Source organism: Accipiter gentilis, chromosome 31, assembly GCF_929443795.1.
Source record: "Accipiter gentilis chromosome 31, bAccGen1.1, whole genome shotgun sequence".
Taxonomy (NCBI): domain Eukaryota; kingdom Metazoa; phylum Chordata; class Aves; order Accipitriformes; family Accipitridae; genus Astur; species Astur gentilis.
This window is the reverse complement of record NC_064910.1, coordinates 9,774,620-9,799,174: the sequence shown is the minus strand read 5'-3', so window position 1 is coordinate 9,799,174 and position 24,555 is coordinate 9,774,620. Positions and strand designations below refer to the sequence as shown.

At 44.2% G+C, this 24,555-nt stretch overlaps 2 protein-coding genes across 5 annotated transcripts in view; one reads left to right on the top strand and one right to left on the bottom strand.

Moving 5' to 3' along the window:
* The window catches only part of GABRA5 (gamma-aminobutyric acid type A receptor subunit alpha5), a 58,048-nt gene that overhangs the window by 5,770 nt on the left and 27,723 nt on the right, over positions 1 to 24,555 (bottom strand). For all 3 annotated transcript variants that reach the window (XM_049834268.1, XM_049834266.1, XM_049834267.1), the window contains exons 6-7: positions 23,351 to 23,433; positions 4,128 to 4,271 (exon numbers count right to left, since the gene is read on the bottom strand). In XM_049834268.1, the coding sequence (XP_049690225.1) occupies positions 4,128 to 4,271; positions 23,351 to 23,433 (227 nt within the window). The remainder of the gene's footprint in view (positions 1 to 4,127; positions 4,272 to 23,350; positions 23,434 to 24,555) is intronic.
* Positions 2,260 to 24,555, top strand: part of GABRB3 (gamma-aminobutyric acid type A receptor subunit beta3) — a 195,188-nt gene continuing 172,892 nt past the window's right edge. Inside the window, exon 1 of one of the 2 annotated variants that reach the window (XM_049834262.1) lies at positions 2,260 to 2,690. In XM_049834262.1, the coding sequence (XP_049690219.1) occupies positions 2,590 to 2,690 (101 nt within the window). In that variant the 5' untranslated portion in view covers positions 2,260 to 2,589. The remainder of the gene's footprint in view (positions 2,691 to 24,555) is intronic. The other variant, XM_049834264.1, reaches the window with a different exon arrangement.

The following is a 24,555-nucleotide window of genomic DNA, read 5'->3' as shown; positions in this document are numbered from 1 at the left end:
AAAGACTGGAATAGCACAGAAATACCTTACCTGACAGCCTGCCTCAACCTTTATGACTTTCTTCTGGAGTCTGATTTTCTGGCAAAACAGCTCCCTGAAGGGGGATGTGGAGATGGACAGGGAATGTGGTGAAACTGGGGAGAAAAACCCTGTGAAGCAGCGTCTAATTCACTTCCATTTATTGTCATTTTGAACCAGGGATGTGGTCTCAGGAGGAACCCCACTTGCTCTTTATTTAGAACCATTTAGTTTGTGGATTACCCGTAAAATATGCCAGGAGCAGCAGGTCTATGTGCCTGTAATCTGAGTTGCTACTGCACTGGGATGTGTTTGAGTCACAGTTTCCCTGCTCGCTAAAGAGTGACTATGTGCATTACTGATTTTGACAGTATGCTTTTGGATCCGGAATAAAAAAAATCTACACGGCTTCAGCAGAGCAACAGGATCCCCTTTTTACCTTTTTAAAATGCGGAAAATGAATGCCTACAGTTTGATGGCCCTCCACAGCCAATTTTTCCTTATCATTTTCTTTAACCTATCAAAGCTCTTGTCTCCACTGAAATAATGATATCACTTTGATTTTGTACTTGCTTTTCTTCCAATCAATATCTTCTCCGGTTTCCCATGCTGTCCCTTTCAAAAATGCCTACACTAGGAATGCTTTCTCCAGCAGACTTAGGGCTTAAGAAAACCCCACAGCTTGGTTTTTAAAGCCCTGGGACCACTGCTTAAGTAAAGCTAAAAGCTGCCTGAGTTGGCCTTTTGTTTATATAGAACAAAAGCCTGGGTCTGTTGGAGTGGCAAAGCTCCCTTTTACTTCTGTAAGGCCACTGTTTATCCTCAGACCATAAGCTTTCTTGAGCAAGAGCTAATTTTTGTTATAGGTTTATGTAGCACTTAAAAGAGAATCCTGTTCCTGATGGAGTCCACTCATCAGTGCACAAAACAATTTTAATAACAAATTTAGCACTAATCAAAAGCCCTAGAGCGGGAATGGCTGCATTTCTTCACAGAGCTATGCTACTGTGCTGCTGCTGGTCTTAAGGGGGTTTTTTAATGCTTTAAAAGCTGCTATAGGATTTTTTTGGTATCTAGATGATGGAGTTCTGGAGATCATGCTTTAAAAATTTTCCAGGATCTTACATGCATTCTTCCATTGCCATTATGCCGGGATTCAATAGAGTATTTTAATGAGGCTGTACCAACCCCCAGGCTCGTTTGTTTACTGGATATACCTGGACTCAGGTGTATCAACAGCTGTTCTGGCAAGATCCTGACATTAGGTCTGTGATGCTGCATCCCTCACCACGCTGACATCCAGAATATTTTGGCTCATGAGAAAAGCATGTCCTTTTTACAGTGATGCAAGGGAAAGATTCATCTCAAGGAAAAAAATCAGAATTATTTCGTGCAAAATGAGGGGTTGAATGCTTCTTTTATTATTTAGGCTTTGGATATTTCAAAGCTCAGGCTCCAGCTGGCAGAAGATAAAAGAGTGGGTTTTTGTTTTGTTTTGTGGCACTGCAGATCCTAAGTTAGCAATGAGAGATTCTGGGTATGGGGAACAGAACTGGGCAACCATTTGTGGAAAGCAGCAAGATCCACTTGGACCCAAATCCCGTATCTGATTGTTTTCAGCACTTGTACCACCAGGACATAACAGATGTTGGGGCTGTTGGAAGCAGTGTGAGTAGTCAAATAACTTCTCTTTGGGGGGGATGACATTTGGGGATGTTAGCACAAAGAAAAAAACCCAACAAACAGGTGGCACATGTCAGAGCTATTTTCTGTGGCATGGCTAAAATGTTCCCAATTTCAAAACTGGTTCATGAATTGGGAGTGCCAGGATATTTTTTCTGAGAAGACAGCCAAACTTAGCGGCTTGCCTACAAAATCAGCAGAATCCCAAGGGACTGGTGCAGGTCCAGCATTTCCATTTAGAAAAGAAAGTCTGCTAGAAAGGAGAGCATAAACGTCCTATGACATACACAAACATTTTGCCTGTGCAACTGCAAAGGCTGTGTAGTTTGACATGTGTCAAAAAACCCACAAAAGATCCAAGCACTTGGATCTGTGCAATAGCTATTTGGTTTTTCTTTTTCACGTTCAACAATTCAGTAGAAGGAAGAAATGCTTTAGACAGTCGTTCATAAGTAACCCTGATTACTGGCCTCCTACGAGCTTGATGAAGTCCAGAAAATCCATCGCTGACTGATGCTTTCCCTGTGCAAAATCGGATTTTTGTATTTTGCTAATCCCCGGTTACAATCTGTGTCCTGCTCTTTGTGATCCACCCTGCAATCAGAATCCAGCCAGCCCAGATGTAACCCGGGACATTAATATAAAATCTTGACGTTGGAAAACAAGCATTTATTAGCCTAAATCTCAAGATACAGGACGGAGGTGGTTACCGGGCAGAAACTTTGGGATTTGTCTGAAGAGTCCCCTGTTTCCTTGGGCTGAGGAGTACAAGGAGCTTTCACAGGCAAAGCTGCAAACTGGAAGTGGCCTGGAGCTGACACGCTGGAGCACTCACTGCCTGGGCTGGATGGTTTTCTTGCGCTGAGGAGCAGGACGAGTTTGTAGGAGATGCCCCAGTACGTCCTCTGGATCTTTGTCTTGGCAACAATGAAGGCGAGAGGGGAGTTGCCGTTCATTGCAGAAAACAACGCGGCTATGATGGTAAACTGGTAAGGAAAAAAGTGTCTTTGCTCTTTAATGGGAGATAGTGTACCCATCCTTTTTCTGCAGCGGTGGCTGCTCTGACTGTCTATATGCTTCTCTCGACTTTAGGAATCTTTGCTTTAGCAACAGCTTTGTGTCTCCCAAAATGGGCGAGGGAGGGGGTGAAGCTCTGTAGGATGGAGACGGCGGTTGTGTTCAGTGGCTCCCCTGCGCTGCCGGAGGCAAGCCTTCCCTCACTTTGCGTCCTCTTTGGAGAGTAAGCGGCAAGCCCAGCTGCCCCCCGTTTTTATTTGCCATGTTTGGACAGTTTGAGCAGAAAGCTTTACGCACCTTCATGTTTCGGTCCAGCTAACTTGGTGTGCAAGTGTACGTTTACCTGTTTTCATGTCTCCTAAATTTCCTGCGGATAGGAACGGGTTCCCAACTCAACCCATACCTTGTCCTCTACAATCCTGCCTGCGGCTCAAAGCCCGTCACTTTCCTCCAGGGACGCAGGACATCCCCCGAAGGCTCTGTCGTGCTTTGCCAGCGGGAACTGCTCCCGGCCCCGTTGCTGCAGGCCGACCCCTTTCCCCACCCCAAGCCCCGTGCGACCAGCGGCCGTGGAGATGCCCCTTCCCTTCACAGCAGGCTATTTTGTTCCCCCCCCCCGCCCCCGCTGGATGCCACTAATGCTCTCCAGCCGAGTGCCTTGTGTAACCTGGTTAAGCCCCCGTCCTGCTGAGCCCCACGTGACGCCTGTCCCGGCCCCGACCCCCCCGGGGGTCCCCCCGCCAATGCGCACCCAGGGCTGCCCTTGCGTGGGAGCCTTGAGAAGCAGGGGGGGCACGGCTCACGTGGGTGCCCGACCGGGGATTAAAGCTTCTTTGCCTCCCTAATGCTCCCACATCTGCCGCCTCCGCTCGCGGCCCCGGAGGAAATGGGAATCCTCGGGGTTCGCGCCTCCCCTCGGCCCACGTCGTGCCCCCGGACACGCTGCAGAGCCACGCCACGGCCCCCGCCTGCCCTCCGCTCCCTCCCCGCCCCCCGCGGTTTCATCAAGCAAATCATTTCAAAGCGGTGGTTGAGACGGATCAAGTGCGTGGGTGGTGTTTGCCTCCCGGGGTGGTTCTTCCCACAGGGAAATCGGCCAGCGACAGCGCTGGCAGCCTCGGCAAAGGCGGTCGCCAAGAGGCTGCGTGCAGCTTCTCCAGCGCTCCTGTTAAATAGCGGGAGCCTGGATGCATCTTCAGCAAGAGCCTTGCAACGTACCTAAGAGCCAGCATATAACACTCCGAGTGTTTCGGTGCCTCTGCTAAGTAGCCAGGAACCTGCACAGGACCTCCCTAGCACCCCACGTCCCACAGATGCTTCCCTAGCCTCCTCGCAAAATAGCCGGAGCCTCTGGATCTCCCCTCCCGCTCCGACTGTCAGCAACCAGGGGATGGAAATATTCTCCCTACCTGTGCTGGTACTGATGTTTTCAGTTCCTACAGTTTGTCCCATCAGGTGGTACTGGTTAAGTCGTGAGCCGTCTTCGGCCACCACCACAGACGTTGTGGTGCTATTAGTCCACACATAGATCACTTCAGAGTTGGGGTAAGCATCTGTCAACAAGGGGGGAAAAAGAGAGGGATGAGTAAAAAACACTGTGTAATATTTTAGTGGATCCTTAAATGATAAATGGTGGGGAGAGGGAAGAATGGAGGAGTGAGAGTGAATGGAGAAAAACAAATAAAGATGATATAATCATGTTCCCATATGCCCAGCTCAAAAAATATTAGGTTGAAGCCTCTAATGTAACAGATGTGTGGGATGGTTTGTCAAAGGCTGGAACAGTGGAGGTATAAATATAATCCATCACAACCACTCGATTTGGGAAAGAGCAGCTCAGACCCATACTCACCTGGCTGGCAGCTCCTAAACCCCGGCATACTGCAAAAGGCATTCTCCCCAAATCCCCCCTCAAAAAGACTCGGGCATCTTAAGTGCCTGGACAGTGGGGACCCTCTGTGTCTCGTCCCATCTCCAGGATAAAATACTAAGTGACAGCATGTGCAAGTGTGGGGGTCTGGTGTGTGCGCGCTGGTTTGGGATATGGACGCGTGGATGAGGGGGTAGGTCTTGCATGCAGGCGATGGCTGTAGATGAAGGAAGCTGGCACGTGTCTGCCTGCGCCTGTGATGCTGAGGAGCAGAGACGGGATTTGGGGGTGAGACTGCATGAAGGAGAGCAGGAGTGTGGGGGGGTGTGCCTACAAGACAGAAAGGGTGGGGGTGCAGAAACACCTGCACACCTGGAGATGCAAATGTGATAAGATTTCTCTCACATTCGTTTGGAAGTCCTAGGAAATAAAGGTGGTGGCAGTACAGCCAACTCCTTCCTTCCTCTATAATGTTGCTGTTATTTTTAATGCCTTAACACCTGGAGTAATTATGCTACTATAAGGGAATCTCAGTTTTCTTTTAGAAAGACCATCAATGCTAGTTTTATTTTTTAAGCCTTCTCTGCACATAGTCTCAAAAAATCCAGGGGCCGACTACACATTTAAATATATTTTATTTAATTTAAGTAGCTCTCACACATTTTAGAACACCTCGATCATTGAAAGCTTTCAGGTAACATTACTAGAGGCATGTTACAGTAGGCTGGAGGCCATTGTACTAAAATTTCTCGAAAGCAAGCAAGGCTTACTCTCCAAATAGGAGTTGAAAAGCAGGTAGAGTTGGAAGTGGTCTGAAGTCAAATACTAATATCTCACCTTCTGCGCTCCGTAACTTGTAAGTTGGGGGTGCAGAATGTTTCCTTCTGGACAAACTCACATCCTAGTTCAACGCAATCTGTGCAGGGGGCAACACATGGTGGCGTTCCAGATAAGGACTTGAGAGTCAAGGACAAGAGGTTAGCTTGAAGGATCGTGTGTACTGGCTCCATCAGACTGCAAGTTTTGTTTGCTAGAGCTAGTAAGTAAGCTGTCTTGGAAAGCTGCAGCTCCATGAAGAACTTCAAAATTTTCACAGACAGTGGGTCAGCATGAGCTTCTGAGGCACTGCAATGGCCAGAACTATGCTAAGGTGGTCCCTGGATCCATACAACCAGGAATGTCAAAGCAGAAATTGGGAAGTGATCCCGGTTCAGGTGAAGAGCATATGTGCATGGCACAATGACCTGCAGATCACTTGGATGTTGGAGCAGGTAGCAGGGAAGAAAGAAGCACCTTCCTTTCACTGTCGTTAATCTTCCTGTGGCATCTGTGGGAAGTGCTGCCAGAGGTGGGATGCTAGGCTAGATACACCTTTGGTCTGACTGTTTATGGCTATTCGTACGTTGTTGTCCACACCTCAGAAAAGATACGGAAATAATGAGGACAGAGAGGGGGAGAGAGTTTAAAAGGGGTTCACAAGTATCTCCAGGGACTGAAAAACAAGTCATGATTTGAAGCTTAAGGAGCTTAACTTATTTAGCTCACTGACAAGAAGCTGAGATGTGAGTCAAGTGCTGAGTATAGATACTTGCATGCAGAAATCTAAAAACAGGGTGAATTTCTCGTAGTACTGACAAAAGGAGGAGAAAAATTCAGTGCCTGAAAGATGGTTTCAGGCAGGTTCAGATGAAGAACAGGACACAATTTCCTAACTGGGGGGGGGTGGGGTAATTAAACAGTGGATAACCTTCTGAGAAAAAAATTATGTACTACTGTCAGTAGAAAGATAATGATGGGACGAGCTCTTTTTTGTCACGTATCTGACAGTTGTTGCTGCTGTATTCAGGGCTGGAGCTGATCCAGGGTTTGGAAGTTGAGGAGCTACAAATCCTCCATCCCTTGTTAGCCATGCAGCTATGCAGGACTGCCCACACGCCTTCCATGTGCTTGTATTTGTAGCTGTGCAGTAAAATTACTGTAATTACATCTCATGATCCGCTTTGAAAGGCTAAGAAGGAATGTCTTCCCTATTTCAAAATATTTGCATCACAAAAAGGGATGGAATTTCACCTTCTCTTTAGAGCTGAGATACTTTGTCATCTCAGAAATGTTTACAAGTTCACAACATGTTGTAAATAATTCCAAAGCCAGATCTGGACATGGCAAGTAGGAGGACACGGGTCCATTTAAAAAGGTGCTGCAGAAAGCTCTCCTTTTTAAATGCTTATCTGGTATATGTTGGTCATGTGCTGATATCCCCAGTGAAAGCTGGATTTGTGTAGGCAGATTTGGGATTGTAAGGGAATTTGATTTTTACCTGTGTTACTTCCTATGCAAAAAAAGCATTGGACTTCTTGCTGGGAGGATCCAGATGCATCCCACCTCAGCAGTTCGGTGTTAACTGCAAGGATCCCAGGCACTGGGATAACTGGGGTTGTCCTGTTTTCTGCCAACAACACACAATAATTCAGCCTGACTAGATGCTTCCCGGTGAGAGTACTGTAACCAAATTCCACTGAAATTGCGACCACACGGGAACATAGGCCTGTAAAGCTTAACAGGTATTCAGATGCTTTAGTTCTCTGCTCTGCCTAGCCTTGGGCATCCTAAAATAAATCAGTGCCTCTGCTTTGAATTGCCGCCTTTACTGGGTACTTAAACACATGCACCAGTACAGGGTTGGAGGCTCCTACTCTGGAGAATCCCAGCACCTCCTCCTGTAAAAAAATATTTGTAATTCAGACAGAGACCAGAAGGTGCCAAAACTCCACCCAGCTGTTGCAGGTATGCAGAAGCAATACTTGGTGAGGCTGCTTTCTTTCGAAACCACAGCAGGGAAGGCTGACTGCCCATCCCAGGGCAGCTGGTGAGAAGCGAGAGCACTCAGGCAGACAACAGCAGAGCTTGAGGCCAGTCCCTGCCTGGGAGGAGGACCCCAGCCTGCGGCTCCTCTCTCACGGGAAGATATCTATTGCGAGGCTACAAGACAGAGACCTGTGTGACTGCCTGGCCAGGAGTAGACTATCTACGGGAGACAGGAGAATAGCCCAGCTAGATGAGGTCCTTGTGCAGGAGCAGGATGGTTTTGGCCCAGGCTTTAAGACACAAGAGGGTAACAGCTGTGTCCCCGCGGAGCCCAATCCAAACCAAGGCAACCTGCAGTGATTTCCCCCCCTCAGGAGTCTGTCACATTAGGAATAAGATGAATTTACACCAGTCTAGAGATACTCTATTGTGATGGATTACACATAGGATATGATCCTCATCTATCTTCCATTCAAATGTAAGAAAACATGGTCCGTGTTTTAAAATCTGTAATGTAAGATTTTTGGCTTAGTGCTTCCTTTCCTCACTATAGGCCAGGCTCTGAGTGTCTAAGCCTCCTTGGGAGAAAGCCACCTTGGGAGAAAGAGAAGAATGGAGAAAATATCAAAACATGAATGTGAATGTAAAACGATACAGCTACCCCCTCAGTCCATACGTAGCCTTGAGAGAAACTTACAGCTCTGACAGGAAAAAGCCACCCCATGTACCTTGGTGTGGCAGCTGAACCACTGAGCATCTCTTTTCTGGTCATCTAGATAAACATCCAAGTAGCTAAACCTGTGTACTTGTAGCAGGTAGTTGTCTTCCTACTGCAAACCTTCTGCGATGTCTTCCCAGAAACCTCAAACTCCAATTATCCCAAACTTGCCTACCAAAAGCTCCAGCTCTGCTGCTGATAGTCAATGCAGTATAATTAGGCACAGTCATATTGAAAGCTGAAAGTGTGGGAGTAGTCTAGAATAATGTTATTTTGCTATTGGGATAGAGAGATAATGGAGAGATGGTATTATCCACTGTCATATCAAATTGTGTAAAATCCTCTTCCACTTAAGCAAAGCTTCCAGTAGGTTGCCAACCAACCATGCTTGCTGAAGGACAGAAGAACTTCAGCCCATGCTTTCTGGAGTTATGAGAAAGGTTTACTGCTGATAAGGGAATATGGCCCTCATCTCCTCTACATGGCACACAGGGTGGGGACAAGCAATCTCCCAAAGGGTGGCAGAAAAATGTAGTAGAGGCTTTGGGTTAGCAAGCTGGGAGAATGCTGCTGGTGTTGCTGTAAAAGCAAACTCAAATTCAAAGCGACTGAAAATCCAAGTGAGACTGCTTGGTGTTTATTCTACTTTAAGCAAGTGGGCTTCTTCTGCTTTTATGAATCCAAATAATTACTTTGGTGTTCTTTAAAATCATTTTGCTGGTTTACCAAAGAAAGGGGGAAGCCTTGATAAATTATTCTTTCTCATCTAAGCTCACTCTTTCAAAAAGCAAAAAAATAAAAGAAAAAAAAGGTAGCAGTTGAGATGAACAGCTAAAATTACAGAGAGGTATAATGTTATTAAAAGTGAGAAAATGACAACAGACATTTATTTCTAGTGGACATTTGATAAATGGCTGCAGGCTTATCACCTACCAGAATGATGAAATAAGTAATTTCTTCTCATATCTGTTTATGGATGAGCAGAGCCATTTTTCTACATTTTAACATCCAACACACACTACACAATATAAAACCAGTAAAGATCTCCCTTGCTCTTCTCCCCCCCTCTTCCTGCTCTTGTAACTGTCTGGCAAGGAAAGCACGACATGGTCTTTCTTACGCCAGTGAACAGAGGGCAGGGGAGCGACCACAGCCAAAGGGAGGAAATACTTTTAAGACAGAGTCTCACAAAGCAGAGCAGCCAGTTGGTAAGACCTGGAGGATCCCCGCCATTCTCCCTGGCACTGAGGGGTGCCCTGTTTTCCCTGTTTTCATTTGCAAATGAAACATTGTGAGCACTACACCATCCTCCGGAAGGTTTGAAAAGCAGTCCTCAAGCAGGGGAAAAAAAAAAAAAGGGTTTCTTGGCTCCTTAAGTCAAATAAACCTAAATGTGGATGGCTGAGTCCAAACTTTGAGTCCATGGGACCCAGCTGTATTTCTAGGACTGATTTTTTTGAAGCTATAGCCCATGAAAAAAGATCACCACTGATGTCTGCCAGTAAGTTTTCGTATCTACATGACAGGACAAGGCATAAAATAATTTAGGAAAGAAGAATCCTTCCCCAAAACACTCCCCAAACCCTTTGACAGACCTCACAGGAAGCCATAAAAGCAGTGCCTGCATAATTAAGTGAAGGCAACCTGTGAAATGTGGGAACTGTGTATACGAGTGCCTGCCCTGCGTGCTTGAGTTGCATTCCACAATTAAACAAACCATTTATCCACAAACCGTGGCTGAAACTTTTATTTCAGAATTATGCTAGTCAGAGACTGGATTAACTTAAAGAGATACTGTAGAAAGATGACTTTTGGCTTGTTTTCTATTTTATTCATTACAATTGTGCAGTTACATTCTTAGCCTTTATCATCATGATATTTAGTACATACAACGGGATCATCAGACTGCCTAATCTTGGGAGTATTGCTAATCCCCATCAAAGCCTGTTGATTATGAAAGATGTGCATAAATTGACAGCTTTTTTAGAAGCTCTAATTACAATCGGATATGCATACAAATACCTATCTTTCTATCTTATCTATCCATTAATGTATTTGACTCACTTAGAGGCTGTTGGACAACTTAACAGAGATCCAGATCTACAACCTCTCAGAGACTTCTGCAGGCAGTAAAACAGTGCTGCTACTAAGCCATCATGTACCAGCATGAATTCTAAGAGTGAGGCTGGATTTCCTGTGGTTTGTGCACAAATACTTTTCAAACCATTACAAAGCATCTGTCAACAGTTGTGCCTATGCAACTGAGCCCAGATTTGAGCTCTGTAATTGGAATTTCCCATTAAATTGAGTTGATAAGAATGAATTGATGTACAAATGAGATCACTCTATAGGAAGAACTAGTGGAAAAGAGATCTAGTAAAAAATGTCATTTTAAATATAAAAATAACAAGACATGGTACTAAATATGCATGGACTAGGTCTAGGGGGAAATAGCTTTTTATAACAGTAAGTTATTAAAGTAAAACAGCAGTTTAAATACTAAGAAAAATGTATTCACATATTCAATGATTAAGAGCCTAAAATGAAGATTTTTGCCATAGTGTGACGAATTCTGCTGTTCTTGGGAGAATGTGAGGGTCATGGAAATTACTTTAGGGACCTGAAATCATCAGAATTAAGACTGATCATGTAAACTGGCATGAGCTTACAGCATATGGATAAACAGCATGCATGATTTTAAATATGTGCCACGGACAAGAAGTGTAATGTGTATAAATATACCAGATTACAAATTTGCATCACACAGAATCACAGAATGGTTGGGGCTGGAAGGCACCTCTGGAGATCATCCAGTCCCACCCCCTGCTCAAGCAAGGGACACCAAAAAGCAGGTTTTCCAGGACCATGTCCTGTCAGGTTTTTAGTATCTCCACAGATGGCGACTTCACAACCTCTAGCCAACCTGTTCCAGTGCTCGGTCACCCTCACAATAAAACCATGGCTTTTCTTGTGTTCAGGCTGAAGTTAATGTTTTTTAACTTATGCCCAGTGCCCCTTGTTCTGTCAGTGGGCACCGCTGATCAGAGCCTGGCTCCCTCGTCTTCATTCCCTCCCATCAGGTGTTTATACAGGTGGATTAGGTCGCCCTGAGCCTTCTCTTCTCCAGGCTGAACAGTCCCAGCTTTCTCAGTCTCTCCTCATAGGAGAGATGTGCTAGTCCTTAAATAATCTTTGTAGCCCTGCACCAGGCTCGCTCCCCAAAGTCCATATTTTTCTTGCACTGGCGAGCTCAGAATGGGGGACACTGCTCCAGATGTGAATAGAAACGAAATGCTCAGAATGAAACTTTTTTTGGAATGGCACAGTATTATCTAGACAGGACAATGGAGGACATCCAAGGAGGAAATTATTCATGGACTTGGAACAATTCTTGTATGAAAACTGATGACAAAAGATAATAGGACACCATTGACTGTGAAATGGGCAGTAGGAAGTTCAGTCTTACAAAATTTATCATTTCTGTCCTTCCTGAATTTAAAATAAAAATATAATTTGATAACATAGGCAGTATTTTATATGTTTTCCCAATACACAGTTTTATTTGATCTTGTTGTCACTTTCTGGAGGGAATAGCATAGGATGTTCTGAAAAATGTGCCAGACAGGTCTCAAGAGACTTCATTACTAGGCAACACTAATATACTATACTGATCATTACTAAAAAAAATAAAGCCCTAAGTTATATCAAAATTACTGTTTCAGAATGTGATTTATAAGTCACCTCAGGAAAACGTGGGAATAGGAATGTGACAGAAGCGTCTATGGCTTGGAAATGAAATGGAAGCATAGACTGTATCCACAAGGTGGTGAGACATACAGACCTGAAGATGCTGGTGAAATTCATTTTGAGACGCATAGTTTTGTAAAAGCCGCCATCTTCAGCTTTCCAAGCAAGAGACAGGTGGAAGATCCTGCTTAATTCTAGAAGTTCCAGTGCATGGGGGAAATCTCTAAATGTGACCCAATGTAGAGCTCAAAAATATAAAGAAAATGAAAAAAACCCCACCCCTTATGATTTTGCCTGAAAGGAACTTTGTGATTTTGGAGGTGTGATTCATGATTAGCATAGGCAAGGCTGCCGACCGATTTAATACAATAAATTGACTATTTGCAAGCCAGTACACTAAATCACAGTCATAACAATGATGAATGTAACGCGAGTACTAATGAACAGTTGTCCTGATAATTCAGTCAGAAACAGTACCTTCACAGGATGCTATTGCACCATTTAAGAAGGGCCCTGAGCTAGGAGCTGTGCAAAGTAATTCAGAATGTCTCTCAAGGATGATTGTGGAGACAGCATGGCAATTTGAGCGATGCCCCTTAAAGAGGCGTGCATAGTTGCCACCATGCAGGCAGTATCACCGGTGACAGCACCAGCTCTTCCCTCCTCTGTCCTGCTCACCGATGGGGCCATGGGGCAGCAATCAGAGTGGTGGGTGGGGAATAGATGCACCCCACTGGGACCACGACTGGGACTGACTCCTTGCTGTGAAATCTGACAATATAGGCACCTGGACTAAAAAACAGGCATGGCACACCAAATTGAGCTGTGTGTCCTGGGACAGCAGGTCCTCAGGCTCCACTCGGAAAAGGAGAAAAAAACCCAGCAAACAAGAAGTTTTCCCATGGGGCAGCCCAGAGCACCTCAAACGTCAACAGACACGCAGGTGTAGAGTACTAAACTGTGCCACCCATCGTTGTGGGATGCCTGCCACCAGCTGACAGAGAGGGGAGACTAAACAGGGTCTGCTGCGGGGTCCTGACGCATCCCGGTGCTCCGAGGTACCGGGCAGCACCAGGTCACCTTCCCAAAGTCCCTGCTCTCATCTGAGAGCTGGCGTTAGGGAGCAGGTGATACCTTCCTTCTTTTGCCTCTTCCCATTTCTTCCTCTTATTGCAGTCAGTATTTATAACACAACTTCTTGCTTTATTTTCAGATTTAGTGGTAGCTGTCTTGATCTAGAACTAATCTGAGAATTGATTTTACACCACATTTAATGGTGGCTACACAATTGCATGGAACAGGTCAAAATCTGGTATTCCAGCCTCTGATGCTTTCTTTTTTTCTATTATGGCCGGTATAAATATCTGCTGCAAAAGGACTAGATCAACAGAGCAGTAGGATGTGCTGGGATGACGTTTAAAAATTCAAAATATCCTGGGACTTTCTTGACCCTATGTTGGTCTTTGTAGGCCAGGCATATGACAATTCCAAATCAGTCGGCCAATTTGAGCACTGTACTAATATTTAATGAACTTTGAATTTGCAATCACAATATTAGGCAGCTCTATTAACTGCTTCATTAGAAAAAAACAGCATGGTCATGAGGAAGATGATAGAGATTTAATTTACTTTTTGCAAGGCAAACAAAAACATCCGCCAAAGTGTGACTGACACCATTACTCACTTTGCATAGTACCTTACTCTCTAAGCAATCTTGATTGCAGTGGTCCACTCCTTTTGCAAAGCTGCCGCTTAGTATCAGCAAAGCTAACGCGATCAGCTCTCCAGGAGTATCACTGGAGTTTCTTTTGAGAAATGTGAAGTGAATTTTAGAAAATGCTCTCTTTGATCTTGTTGTGAAGGGTGCCTTCACAAGTGTGGTATTTTTGGCCACCTCTAACATCACAGAATGAAAGCGTGACCTCATCGTAACCACCAGGCGTTCTTCACACCCACTTGAGTGGCACCAGGAACTCACCCATCATAGTTAGCCTGTCTGCTGAGCTTACCATTCAAAACACCCTCACTTATAAATCAGTATGAACTGAAACCAGCCAGGAGTGACTGGGACTACTTGCAAAAACTAAATATATACCTTTGTTTCTGAAGCCAGTCCCTTAATGAAGACATTTACAAATCTCAGAAGTACCGCTACATTAATAACACTGTGCGGAAGTGTAATCACTAGGTATGTAGAGATAGCAGGCTGAAATATTATTATTCAAACACTTTAATACTGCTCTGAGATTGCAATCACTAGAACTTATTCCCTACGCTGAAGGTGCAGTCACCTAAAACTCAGAAGCTGGATTACAGATGACTGCCGTGGGACGCCATGCAGCCCTGTATTTAAGAGAAGAGGACAAAACCTCCCGAGGCGGCTGGTTCAGACGGCCCAACCTCAGTGATGGATACAAAGAGCCTCTCTGAGGTGAGCTGTTGCTTACCAGAGGCACTGCCATTTTGCCTGCTGTCTGCCACAGCACTCAGGTGCGTGTCCCCTCTTTGGCAACCGGCCCCTTCCAGTCACGGAGACCCAGGCCCAAAGGTGCTCCCGGTCTCATCTTCCCTGTGCACAAGTAAAACATCTCCTTATTGACAGCCATCAGCTGACCTATTTTAGTCATTTGCTTTAGGAAGAGATTAACCTGCGCCTAAAAATATCTACTTCTCTCCCCTGACTATAAGAGGGTGAGAGTGATCAGCTCAGCTGTATATATTTACTCTGCAGAAATATAAATTTAGGAGGGAGGAATCCCAGCTTTGCCGACAGATTTATCGCTGTGATGCTTTCGGCAAAGCAGCTAGCTGCTAGCACAGGCTGGCTGTGAGGAGACTTTCAGTGGATGTGATGGGAAATGGGGGAACAAACAGAAGGCCTTTCAGGCTTTCCTTCTTCCCACTCCTCCTTCCCTCTCGTTTCTTCATGGGGGACAACATGAAACAACTGTTTCCTTTGAAGAAACTTGCTGAGCTGGGACTGCAGCAGCACTAGATCACAGCTCGGCCTAACCTGCTCTCTGGGTAGGGAAGGAGGCTAATGCCGGCTCTGGCAATTTAGATGGAGGACTCCCTGGCCCACCAGAGATGGAGTTGTCATGAAGGAGCTGCTAGACTGGAAACTGAAATCCAAGTTTCAGCAGTGTCTTCCAGCTTTCCCCAACCCCCCCCAAAAAACCCTAGGCAAGTAATTCTGTCATTAATGTACTGCTGTAGTGCTGGGAAGCTCTAATTGAACCTTGGGACCCATAACGACAGAGGCAATAAAAGCAGGTAATGAACTACTCTATCTTTGCTCAGAAGAGACCGTAATCGCTCTTTGCCTCCTTTATCCCCACCAGCAAAATGCAGGCGGCAGAGACCTACCAACCTCACACCAGCATCATGAGAATGATTTCAGAAACGTTTATGAAATGCTTACAAGCCATGGAAACAGCCACCCTAGAAAATAAGAGCCATTAAAAACCTGGCTTGTAAAGCAGTGGAGCGGTATGTACCCATTTGTCCCATTTACAAACAATATCCCATTTACCAGCGGCATAACCCATGATCCATAGCTGGCAACCGCAAGGCCTCGCTGTGCCTTGTGGGGTGTTACAGGCCCAGCAATGTCTTTGCAGGTTTGTACCCAAGGGTCAGTTGAAGGCTTAAGCACATTAAGCACAGAGTGTCTGCATGTTGTTTTCTACTGCTGACAACTCAAACTGAATCACTCTTCTCCTGTAATCAGGCAGCTGCGCAGCCTTAAATTTAGGCTGCAGTCTCCAGACTGCAGACCCATGCTGATGTTGGTACCATCAGCAAAGCACCTGGATCTCTATGCTGCTCCGCCACAATCGCGTCTAGTCCTTTTTCAGATAAAACCCCCACTGCTGAGTATCTCCACACCAACTCTTTCCCCTGCCTGATCTTTTGTTTCTTTGAGCTTGAAAACACCACCGGTCGAGCTCCCCCCCCCCCCCCCCCCCCCCAAAAAAAAAAAGCTGCCGTATGTTGGCCACCTCCCAATGAGGAGGTTGCTCCCCGGGCAAGCGGTGCGCAGGCTTTCAGCAGCGGCCGCTCAAGGGGCTCTCTGCAGCCACTACAAAAGCTGCCCCCAGGAAGCACTCCCCGCCGATACAAAAAGGGGTTTCATTCAGGACAATCCTGCCTGCGCGGCGGCTGCTCCAGGCTGGTCGGGAGACAAGCCCTTGGCTGCTGCACGTCGGCAGAGTTGGCAGCCTGGGGTTAGCGCTGGCTGTGAGATGGATGGGACATCCATCAAGACAAGAGCTTTTTTTGGATCACGTGGCAAATGCCCTGGGCGAGCAATTGTTCTTTCTGACCTCCCTTTTTTGCTCTCTTAAGAACCTAAGGGGGAGAAACTCCCTGGCTTCTAAACAAGGGGGTGACCAGAAGTAGGAGGTGACTGACCCAGAGCTGGGCACTGCTTCACAGGAAAGCAGTCACACACCCAGAGGACTGGACGGTAGCAAACACCATGGTTTTAATGTATTTTTAAAATTACCTCAGTGCAAACAGTAACCATGTATACATGACAAAGTCTTTGAAAAGTTAATTAACAACAGCAACTGCACACGCTTACAGAGGATACTACCACAGTTTCTCCAGCCTTTCCTGTAAAGTCCTGAATGTGTGTCATTGTAATGGGTGAGGAAAAACTGACTGATCTGATAATTCTAGGGAGCTTTTAGGAAGGGGCCTCTTCCCTTCTGTCATACTAAAAGGTATCACTTCTATGGGAAACCTACCAGACGAGCGAGAAGTTAGGGTCATATTCATTTGCAAGTTCTGATGCAGACTGCGGTCCCACAACAACAGCTGCTGCAGAAACCCGCACCTTCCAGTCCAGGCCCAGAACCCTACGTTTTAATTTCAAAGTAGATTCCTGCTAAGAAAGCTGCTTATATCTCTGAAATACTTGACTATTACAGCATTTTCTTTTACGCACCATGCTTGCTGAATCTCCTGCCCTTGGGAGCTCCAGGCTGCATTGCTCCACCCTGACTGTGGGACTCAATACAAGGATGAAGCTGTTGGCAGCACTGACTGCCCAAAATGCTGGACTAAAGAGGTGTCTATATTGCTATATGTGCGTATCTGAAATGAGTACAGGCTGTGTTGCACCACCTGTGAGAAGGCTTAAGTATCTTTTGGTATAACCCATTCCACTCAATGCAGGAGGAACAGCACAGCTCATATAAGATGCTTGCAGAAATGGTAAAGTTGTCTCTGTACTGAAGAGCCCTACTGACTGTTTTATTAAGAACCTTTGAAAAAAGGGACTTCCAGCAGAAATAGCTAAAATAGTACCTAGAAGAGACACAAAAGCTCACCACCAACATACGTAACACCTAACTAATCTACAGCAGTGACTCTTTCTTCTGAACAAAGTACAACGGACATATGTATTTCTGAACTAGCGATGTAGAGAAAAATGGACTTCTAAGTTACTCTGACCAAGGTACAATACACTCATCTACGTCTGAGCTAGTATTGCAGAAAAAACATAACTTTATTAAACTTATAAAATACAATTAATCTCATCCTTAGGCAGGTATCAAAAACAGTTCTAATGAACCTCACTACAGAAGTACTTATTTCCTTTCAGTGGCTATAAAGGGAGTCTAGACAACTAACTGTGACATATTTGTCTGTCTAAAAATGTCACAGATCCACCCTGTCCATTTTCCAAGGCTTTGCTGTCAATGCAAGGCTTTTGATATGGGCAAAACCACCGTGCTCATTCTGCAACAGAGCATTTCCATGTCCCAGGACAGTTAAGAGCCAGGGCAGATCTGGGGGAGTCTAGTGGAGCCTCATGGCTCTAGTGAATCTGTACGATTTTGTGAGTGTGTTTCGGTCAGGAGTCTGTGTATTAAGGACTTCTGAACTAAAAGATTTAAGTTTTTTAAACAACACAGCCCCACAACTAGTCGTGTGTCCACAATTTCAGGGAAACTAGAGGCAAATAACAGCAATACCATTAGGTGGTCTCCACTTCCGCCACTCATGCTAAGGGTTGTGCAGAAAATTAGTTCAGGCTAGATGCCTATGCTTTACTAGCTAAACTTAAGTAAAATTACACCCCTGGTTAAAGCTAGTTGTCTAGATTGCCTGTCTGACGCTGCCACAAGCATGTCTTCAGTGTGTCTGGAGACCTACCTCCTAAACAGCTAAAAATTGGGGCAGAAGAATTCCAACCAAAGTGGTGGTTAGTAACTGGTGGTAATATGGGGCAGGAGGAGGGAGCAGAAAAATACATCAAATGTCTTAGAAATATTGAGTTTTAGTATTCACCTAGCTTTGCCTTATTTTAGTCACTCAATGTCCATTGCAATGGAAGTGTCTAAGGAAGCAGTGATAAACCTTAGGGAAATATGCAAAATCACAGCTTAGTCTTGAACTTGGCCACTCAGCATTTCACAGAGGACCTCCCTGGCTCTCTCCATGTGCCCTTTTGTAACGGCAGCACTAACACTTCCCAGCAGGGTCAACAAGCTGTGCTGCCTGCCTCTGCTCTCAGGAATGGACTCAGGAGCCTCTTCTGGCCAGCTGATAGAGATGAGCGACAGAAAAGCTCTGCCTCTACATGAGACCGCGGTTCCAGCTCTCCCTGGGAGCAACCCAGAAAAGCCTACCAAAAAGCCATTTCCCCTTTTCAAAGTCTCCTAAAATTACCATTTGTCTTTATTTATTATTAATTTAATTATATGCTTATACAAGACTTTTACCCGCAGGTTTTGAGAGGTTGAATACATTCTTTATCACATTTTACTAAACCAGAATTAGTCTGTTTAGAAGGACTCTGTTTCGAAGTTCTCCCTCCACACCTGCAGCTCTCCCACAGCTTCGCAGGTGCTAATGGGGGGAAGCACAAAATCAAGAAACCCGCTGTAGGTGCCTTCACCTCAGTGCCTTCCCAGAATTACAGGGAAACATCACCATCAGGGGAATTTTCTTAAAATACTTTCTTTGGAGAAATTTCTCAGCAGCTGCAGGTGCATGGCTAGTTTGTGAACAGTGACTGTCTTAATGTTAGGTGTTGCAATAAGATCCTGGGATATTGGTGAAGTTACTGTCTCCTCATTACTCTGACTTCACCAGCCGCCTTAGAGAAAAATAATTTGAGCATGCCTCCTGCTACAGAAATAGCCCGTGCACTTTCCTTTATCAAAGACCACAGCAGACACCATGACTCCGTTTGAGCTGTTAAAAAAGAAAGATGTACATAAACCGTGTTAACTACTTTCTTCGGATGCTACAAATTGTACCTAGTGCTGTTTTCTCACAAACAGTTGGCAAGCTCCCTTTTTGATCGACCTTTGCCATCTTCACAGCCGACTTAAATTCATCAGGAATAAACGCCAGGCCTGTTTCTCCTCTGCTCATGAGCTAGGGCATCTCATTATTTTCAGAATATTCATTAGACTCTCTACTTACTCTAAAAATAGTAGGGTTTTTTTTGCAGCTGAGTGACTAGTGGGCAGCAGCTTTATGCATTTATCCTTTCCACAATACAAGATCGGATAACTTCATGTACTTAAGACACTGTGCCTTCAAAAGAGTTGCCATAAATAGACTCCACCTTCCACTATTTCACATTGTCAAAGCACTGGTTAATGTTCACTAATAGCAATTAACTAATTCACCTTCAGGGCAACCCTGTGAGCTAGGTAAAAACTGATATAATTAACGCATGAGTGAAACAAGATTTAGGAGTTAAGTCAGTTGCCTGGGCAGAGGCCTTCATGGTCTAGTGGATTAGACATCTGTCTCTCCAACCAAAGAAGTTGAGTCTAATCCTTTTTCTGACATTGATTTGCTGTGTGACCTTACAGAAAGTCAATTAACTTCTCTGCCTCGGCTGCCCTAGAGATAATGATGCTTACCTACCCGGTGACACATGGGTGTTTGGAAACTGTACTAAATGATACTTTTAATGTACTCTTAAGGCCTATCAGTGGAAGAGGTGAACATTAAAGCTTCCTAGCTTTAATGTCCTTGCTGTCTTATCTAACTCCTGCTCCCCACACCAGAAATAGCTTGGGGGTAAGGAGGAATTTCTTAGGCTAAGATGCTGCTAGCGAAACTGCGGCTGGCATTCAGGAATTTTCATCAGATCCTATTTGATCAGCAAATTTATTTAGAGTACAGGTCAGCACTAGAATTGCAATGGAAAGTTTATTTTAAACTTGGCCATGGAAGAAACCAGCATCCTTCCCATGCTACCGTGAGGCAAAGAACAGACTGCCACGGCCATCCCCACCGAGCAACCCTGATTCAAAGGGAGCAGAGCCTATCTGCAGAGATTTAAGAGCCTGTGCTCATGCACCACCCCCAGTTCCCTTGTACTTCTAAATGAGATTTCTGCAGGATGATTTCTACAGGTGGCCTTATCACTAGCAGGGATGCAAGCCCGGAGGGAGAGTACCCACATACATGCACCTCCTGGAGCAGACCTACCTGATCTTGCCATCTCTGAGCACTGGGCATTGTACTTAAGGACAACTAAAACCTGCTCTGTTCGGTTCATCAGAAGCCATCCTTTGACTTCTGTCTACTCACCACCAGAGCTTTTCATGACATGCCATAGGGCATTAAGAAGTATTACTTCTGTAGCTGCCATTCGAACTGCCCGGCAGGTATCTAGGCTGGTGGTGTGCACATGTAACTTCATACCCCTTTTCCCATACTCAACCTTGCTATTAATTATTTCTACAAAATATTCCGTTGCTACATATAATGCTGCCTAGGCCCATAAAATCTCCCACAATTCTAATACAGCAAGAAACCAGTCAAACGGGACGTAAGAATCCAACATTTACCTTTATTTCTGTGAGCAAGATTAATATTCCTTCTCTTTAATTCTGAAGGAAATGTCAGGGCTTTTTCCCTTTTGCTTGCTGAATTGTAGCAAGTGCGGTGAATGCTCATGCAGCCAGAAAAATAATAACCTACTCCTGCCTCTGATGTGGCACCAATCGCTTCTTGGCATCCTTTCTGCTGCCAATCCGCCCGTGCGCTGGCTGCTTTGTTTTGCTGCCCTGCTCTCTCCACCCTCTGACCAGTCAGCACTCATCTCTTCTCCACCCTCCCAGCTCTATTGATAATGTGTTTAACATTTACTTTGATGCTATTCCTTGAGGCTTTTCCAAATCGTTCTTGGAAAGATAACCATTAAAAAGAAACCCTTTGGGGAAAGACAGGGAGGAAAGCTAAAGCAGAAAGGGCATGTGCTTGCGTATAATATACCCCTGCAGGCTTTGTCTTGCTGCAGGCCTGAAGATGACTTAATGCAAACCTGTACTGCTGTAAACAGGGAATAAATATTGTATTCTCCTAAAATACATCTGGGCTAATTCAATAAACCCTGACTTATTGGCTGCTACTTACGCAAACATCTGCATATTAAATTCCAGTAAATTACCAATGAGCTGTCAGATCAGTAATACAGATATTCCCAAGGCTAAAAGATTGTCTATAGCTTGTCCTTATATATTTACTTACTGCAAAGGCTACCGGTGTGGACTAGCACAGGCCAAATGGCTCCATGTCTATACACTGTGGAAGAACTTAAAGGTGACTTGTAGCTTATAAAATACACTCTAGGATTGTATACTGAGTGTGGCAAGGAGCATGAACTAAAACCATATTCAGCCCTCACATGCCTAAAATACGACTTTTCAGTGCTGGTTTTTCCCTGGCTTAAAATAACCTGTGTGCTAACAGGTGATTAATATGTAACACATTTGGCACAAGCAGAACATATAATTGCATTCAGACAGTTTGTTGGGTTTTTTTCAATGCTATTGAAGACTGTACTCCTAAGCATTTGTAGCTTATCTAGCAATGTTATCTCCTGCACTTGCATGTCTGGTGGGCTTTTTTTTGCCTTACTATACAGAGAGTTAGAACCTGTACCTTACTGCTCCTAATCTACTAGTGCATTGAAGCATCCATTTCACTCTAAGGTTGAGCTTCAGATCTCTGCTGCATCAGGCTCTTTGTTTAAATATGTATCTTTTAGTTTTGTATTGCATATTTTGCAAGATTTCATAAAACTACCCAACATCCCAGTTCTATAGTCTGCACTAGAGACCAACAGGTGTGACTTCAACTTTATCTATCAATACAGTAAAGAATATGTAATACCAGGAAGGACAACTATTTTTCTTTTTCATCTTAATTCTTTCCAGTAGCTTTTGTTTAACCCTATATATAAATAATGACAGTTTCCCGTGAGATATTTTCCCATTTTTAAGTTTGGAAAGAAACAGATGATTTGCATATAATTTCTTAAGTTGAGTGTAAAGGTGTACAGACCTTCAGATTTATATTGGCTTTGCTATAAATTAAAGTTGCTGAAGTAAATGGACACACTTGAACCTCCAGTGATCTTGTGAAATACTGGTGGCTATTCAGATGAAACTGGGTCTATCTGAATTGGAAGAGGGACAGGAAATCATTTCATCTTAAGTTTGGTAATTTGGTAATCGTTACTGTAAACAGTGTTTTTACTTCTTAGTATGACTATTAGAAGACAATGCATAGCCAGTATTAAACCGGGTCAGATACAGACGATAAAGGCAAAGCTTAATCTTGCTAGGATTAGTGACTCTAAATTGATATGACTGAAAAACATTGAAAAATGCTGAAGTTAGGCTGCTTCAGGGACTAACAAAATGCCTTGCCTCATAATTTTCAAAAGTCTTTAGAGAAACTGATTGCACCTGGAACCTTTGATTTGATTACCAAAATAAAAAATGTCTACTGTAGTAGCCTCATCTGTGCTTTAATTAAGAGCTTTGTATTTAAATATAACCATCTGATCCCCTGAGGTTATTTTTAAAGTAAGCTTCTGGCAAGGCAGCAGTGTGGTGGATTAGAGGCTTGGAGATGAGGAAAAATCATCATTCAGCATACAGTTTAGAATAATGTGTGCATATATAAAAATACATGTGTATACAACGTCATGTAACAAGATACAGGGCTGGATTTATTAAAGCCAAATGGAAAGATATTTCCTCTTTTAATATTCTAGATCTCTTTTAATATATGCTATGTAGATATTGCACTGCAGTCTGATTCAGATAAATACCACAATAGCACATCAATCTGATCTGTCCAATGAAAGCTCCGTTTTTCTACAAATGTAAAACCAAGTTATCAACTTAGCTGTCTGCATCTACTACTCCATCTAACAGTGGCTGTTACACCTGATGCGGATATATAAGACATATCACCCATCAGCTCACCATTTATCATGGAGCGTGCAACCATGAGCCGAAAAGCAGCAGTGCCAGACAAAGCACACTGATGGGAACAGAGGAGCAGGGGAGCAGCAGGGGTGGCAGGCTGGGGGTGCTAAGGAGCAATGTTAAAAGGGGAGGCAGGGAGGGCAGGGTGAACGATTTGTACAAGACATGGGTGAACATGAAAAGCCAGGTAACTATGGATTTTTCCAGCTCTTATTTCAGAAGAGAACTTACAGCTTCCAAATTTTAATGGGCAAGCATGTGCATCCATGGGGAAATCTTCAAGCTGCATGGGACATTCAGCAGAGATGGTCAATCTGTAGGGGAGTAAAAACAAAACACATCATTTATTTTTCAGTGCCTTCCCTTTAGGTCTCTCACCGCAATACATGAGTGCTGACACAAGCAAGCTTTTCCTGAAGGCTCCTCGCTCCTGATGAAATCACAGCAACCCCCTGTTAAACTGAATGCAAGATAAGCCAGGTGGACCACTCGGCGTGCATGCTGTAGGTCTTATCTAGTAACGCTGAGACACTTGAAATGATCTTATTTATGTAAGCTGTTCCAGTAAGATCATTCTTACTAGTACGTGAAGGAACTCCCATGCTGGAGCTTCTGCCACACACCTTACACTTACCTGCTTTCTGTAGATACTGCAACTGGACTAGGAATTTGACTCATGAGTATAGCACTATTACAGACATAAAGAAGCACTGACTTTATATATAGATGTAACTATTTAAATACATAAAAATAAATATTTATAAATAAAAGTACATAACATAAATATTTACAACTGTACATAAACCTATCTATAAGATCACTGACATATATATATTACTTTATATAGCACTAAAGTTAGTTTCTGTAGAAATCACATGGTATCAGAGCAGTCCATTTCAGTTCAACATACTGTGAATTACGTGGACACCTTGTCAGGAAAAAACAACAGGGTCATTTTCCCCGGTGTACTGCCCGGGGAAGCAATTCTATCCTGTACTGCCCTGGCACTATGTGGAAATTCTTGAGCTATAGTGGACATAGGGGCAGGGAAGGAAAAACTCTTAGGAAAAAATAGACGTATCCCATGGATGTTCTGTATGATTGACAGATCAAGCTGAACACAAAGAAAAGTCTGAGGTAAATTTCTGAGCAGTGCAATATCAGTTGTATTGATATCAAGTATATCAAATATATCGAGAGCCAAAGCTTAGTTTTCTAGGTGCGTACAGCACATAGAACAATAAGAATCTGGTTTGATTATGCCATTTTTATATTTGCATAATACAGATGGTTTGCTCAGGATAGTGAGGATGCAAATCTCATTTTACATTATGAATACCCTTATGGCTTTCTCGTTTTATGCTGCTATTCTGCCTCAGAGGCAACAAACCAGAGACACCCAAAGCCTCACCGACTGCCCGGTGCTGGGGTTATCC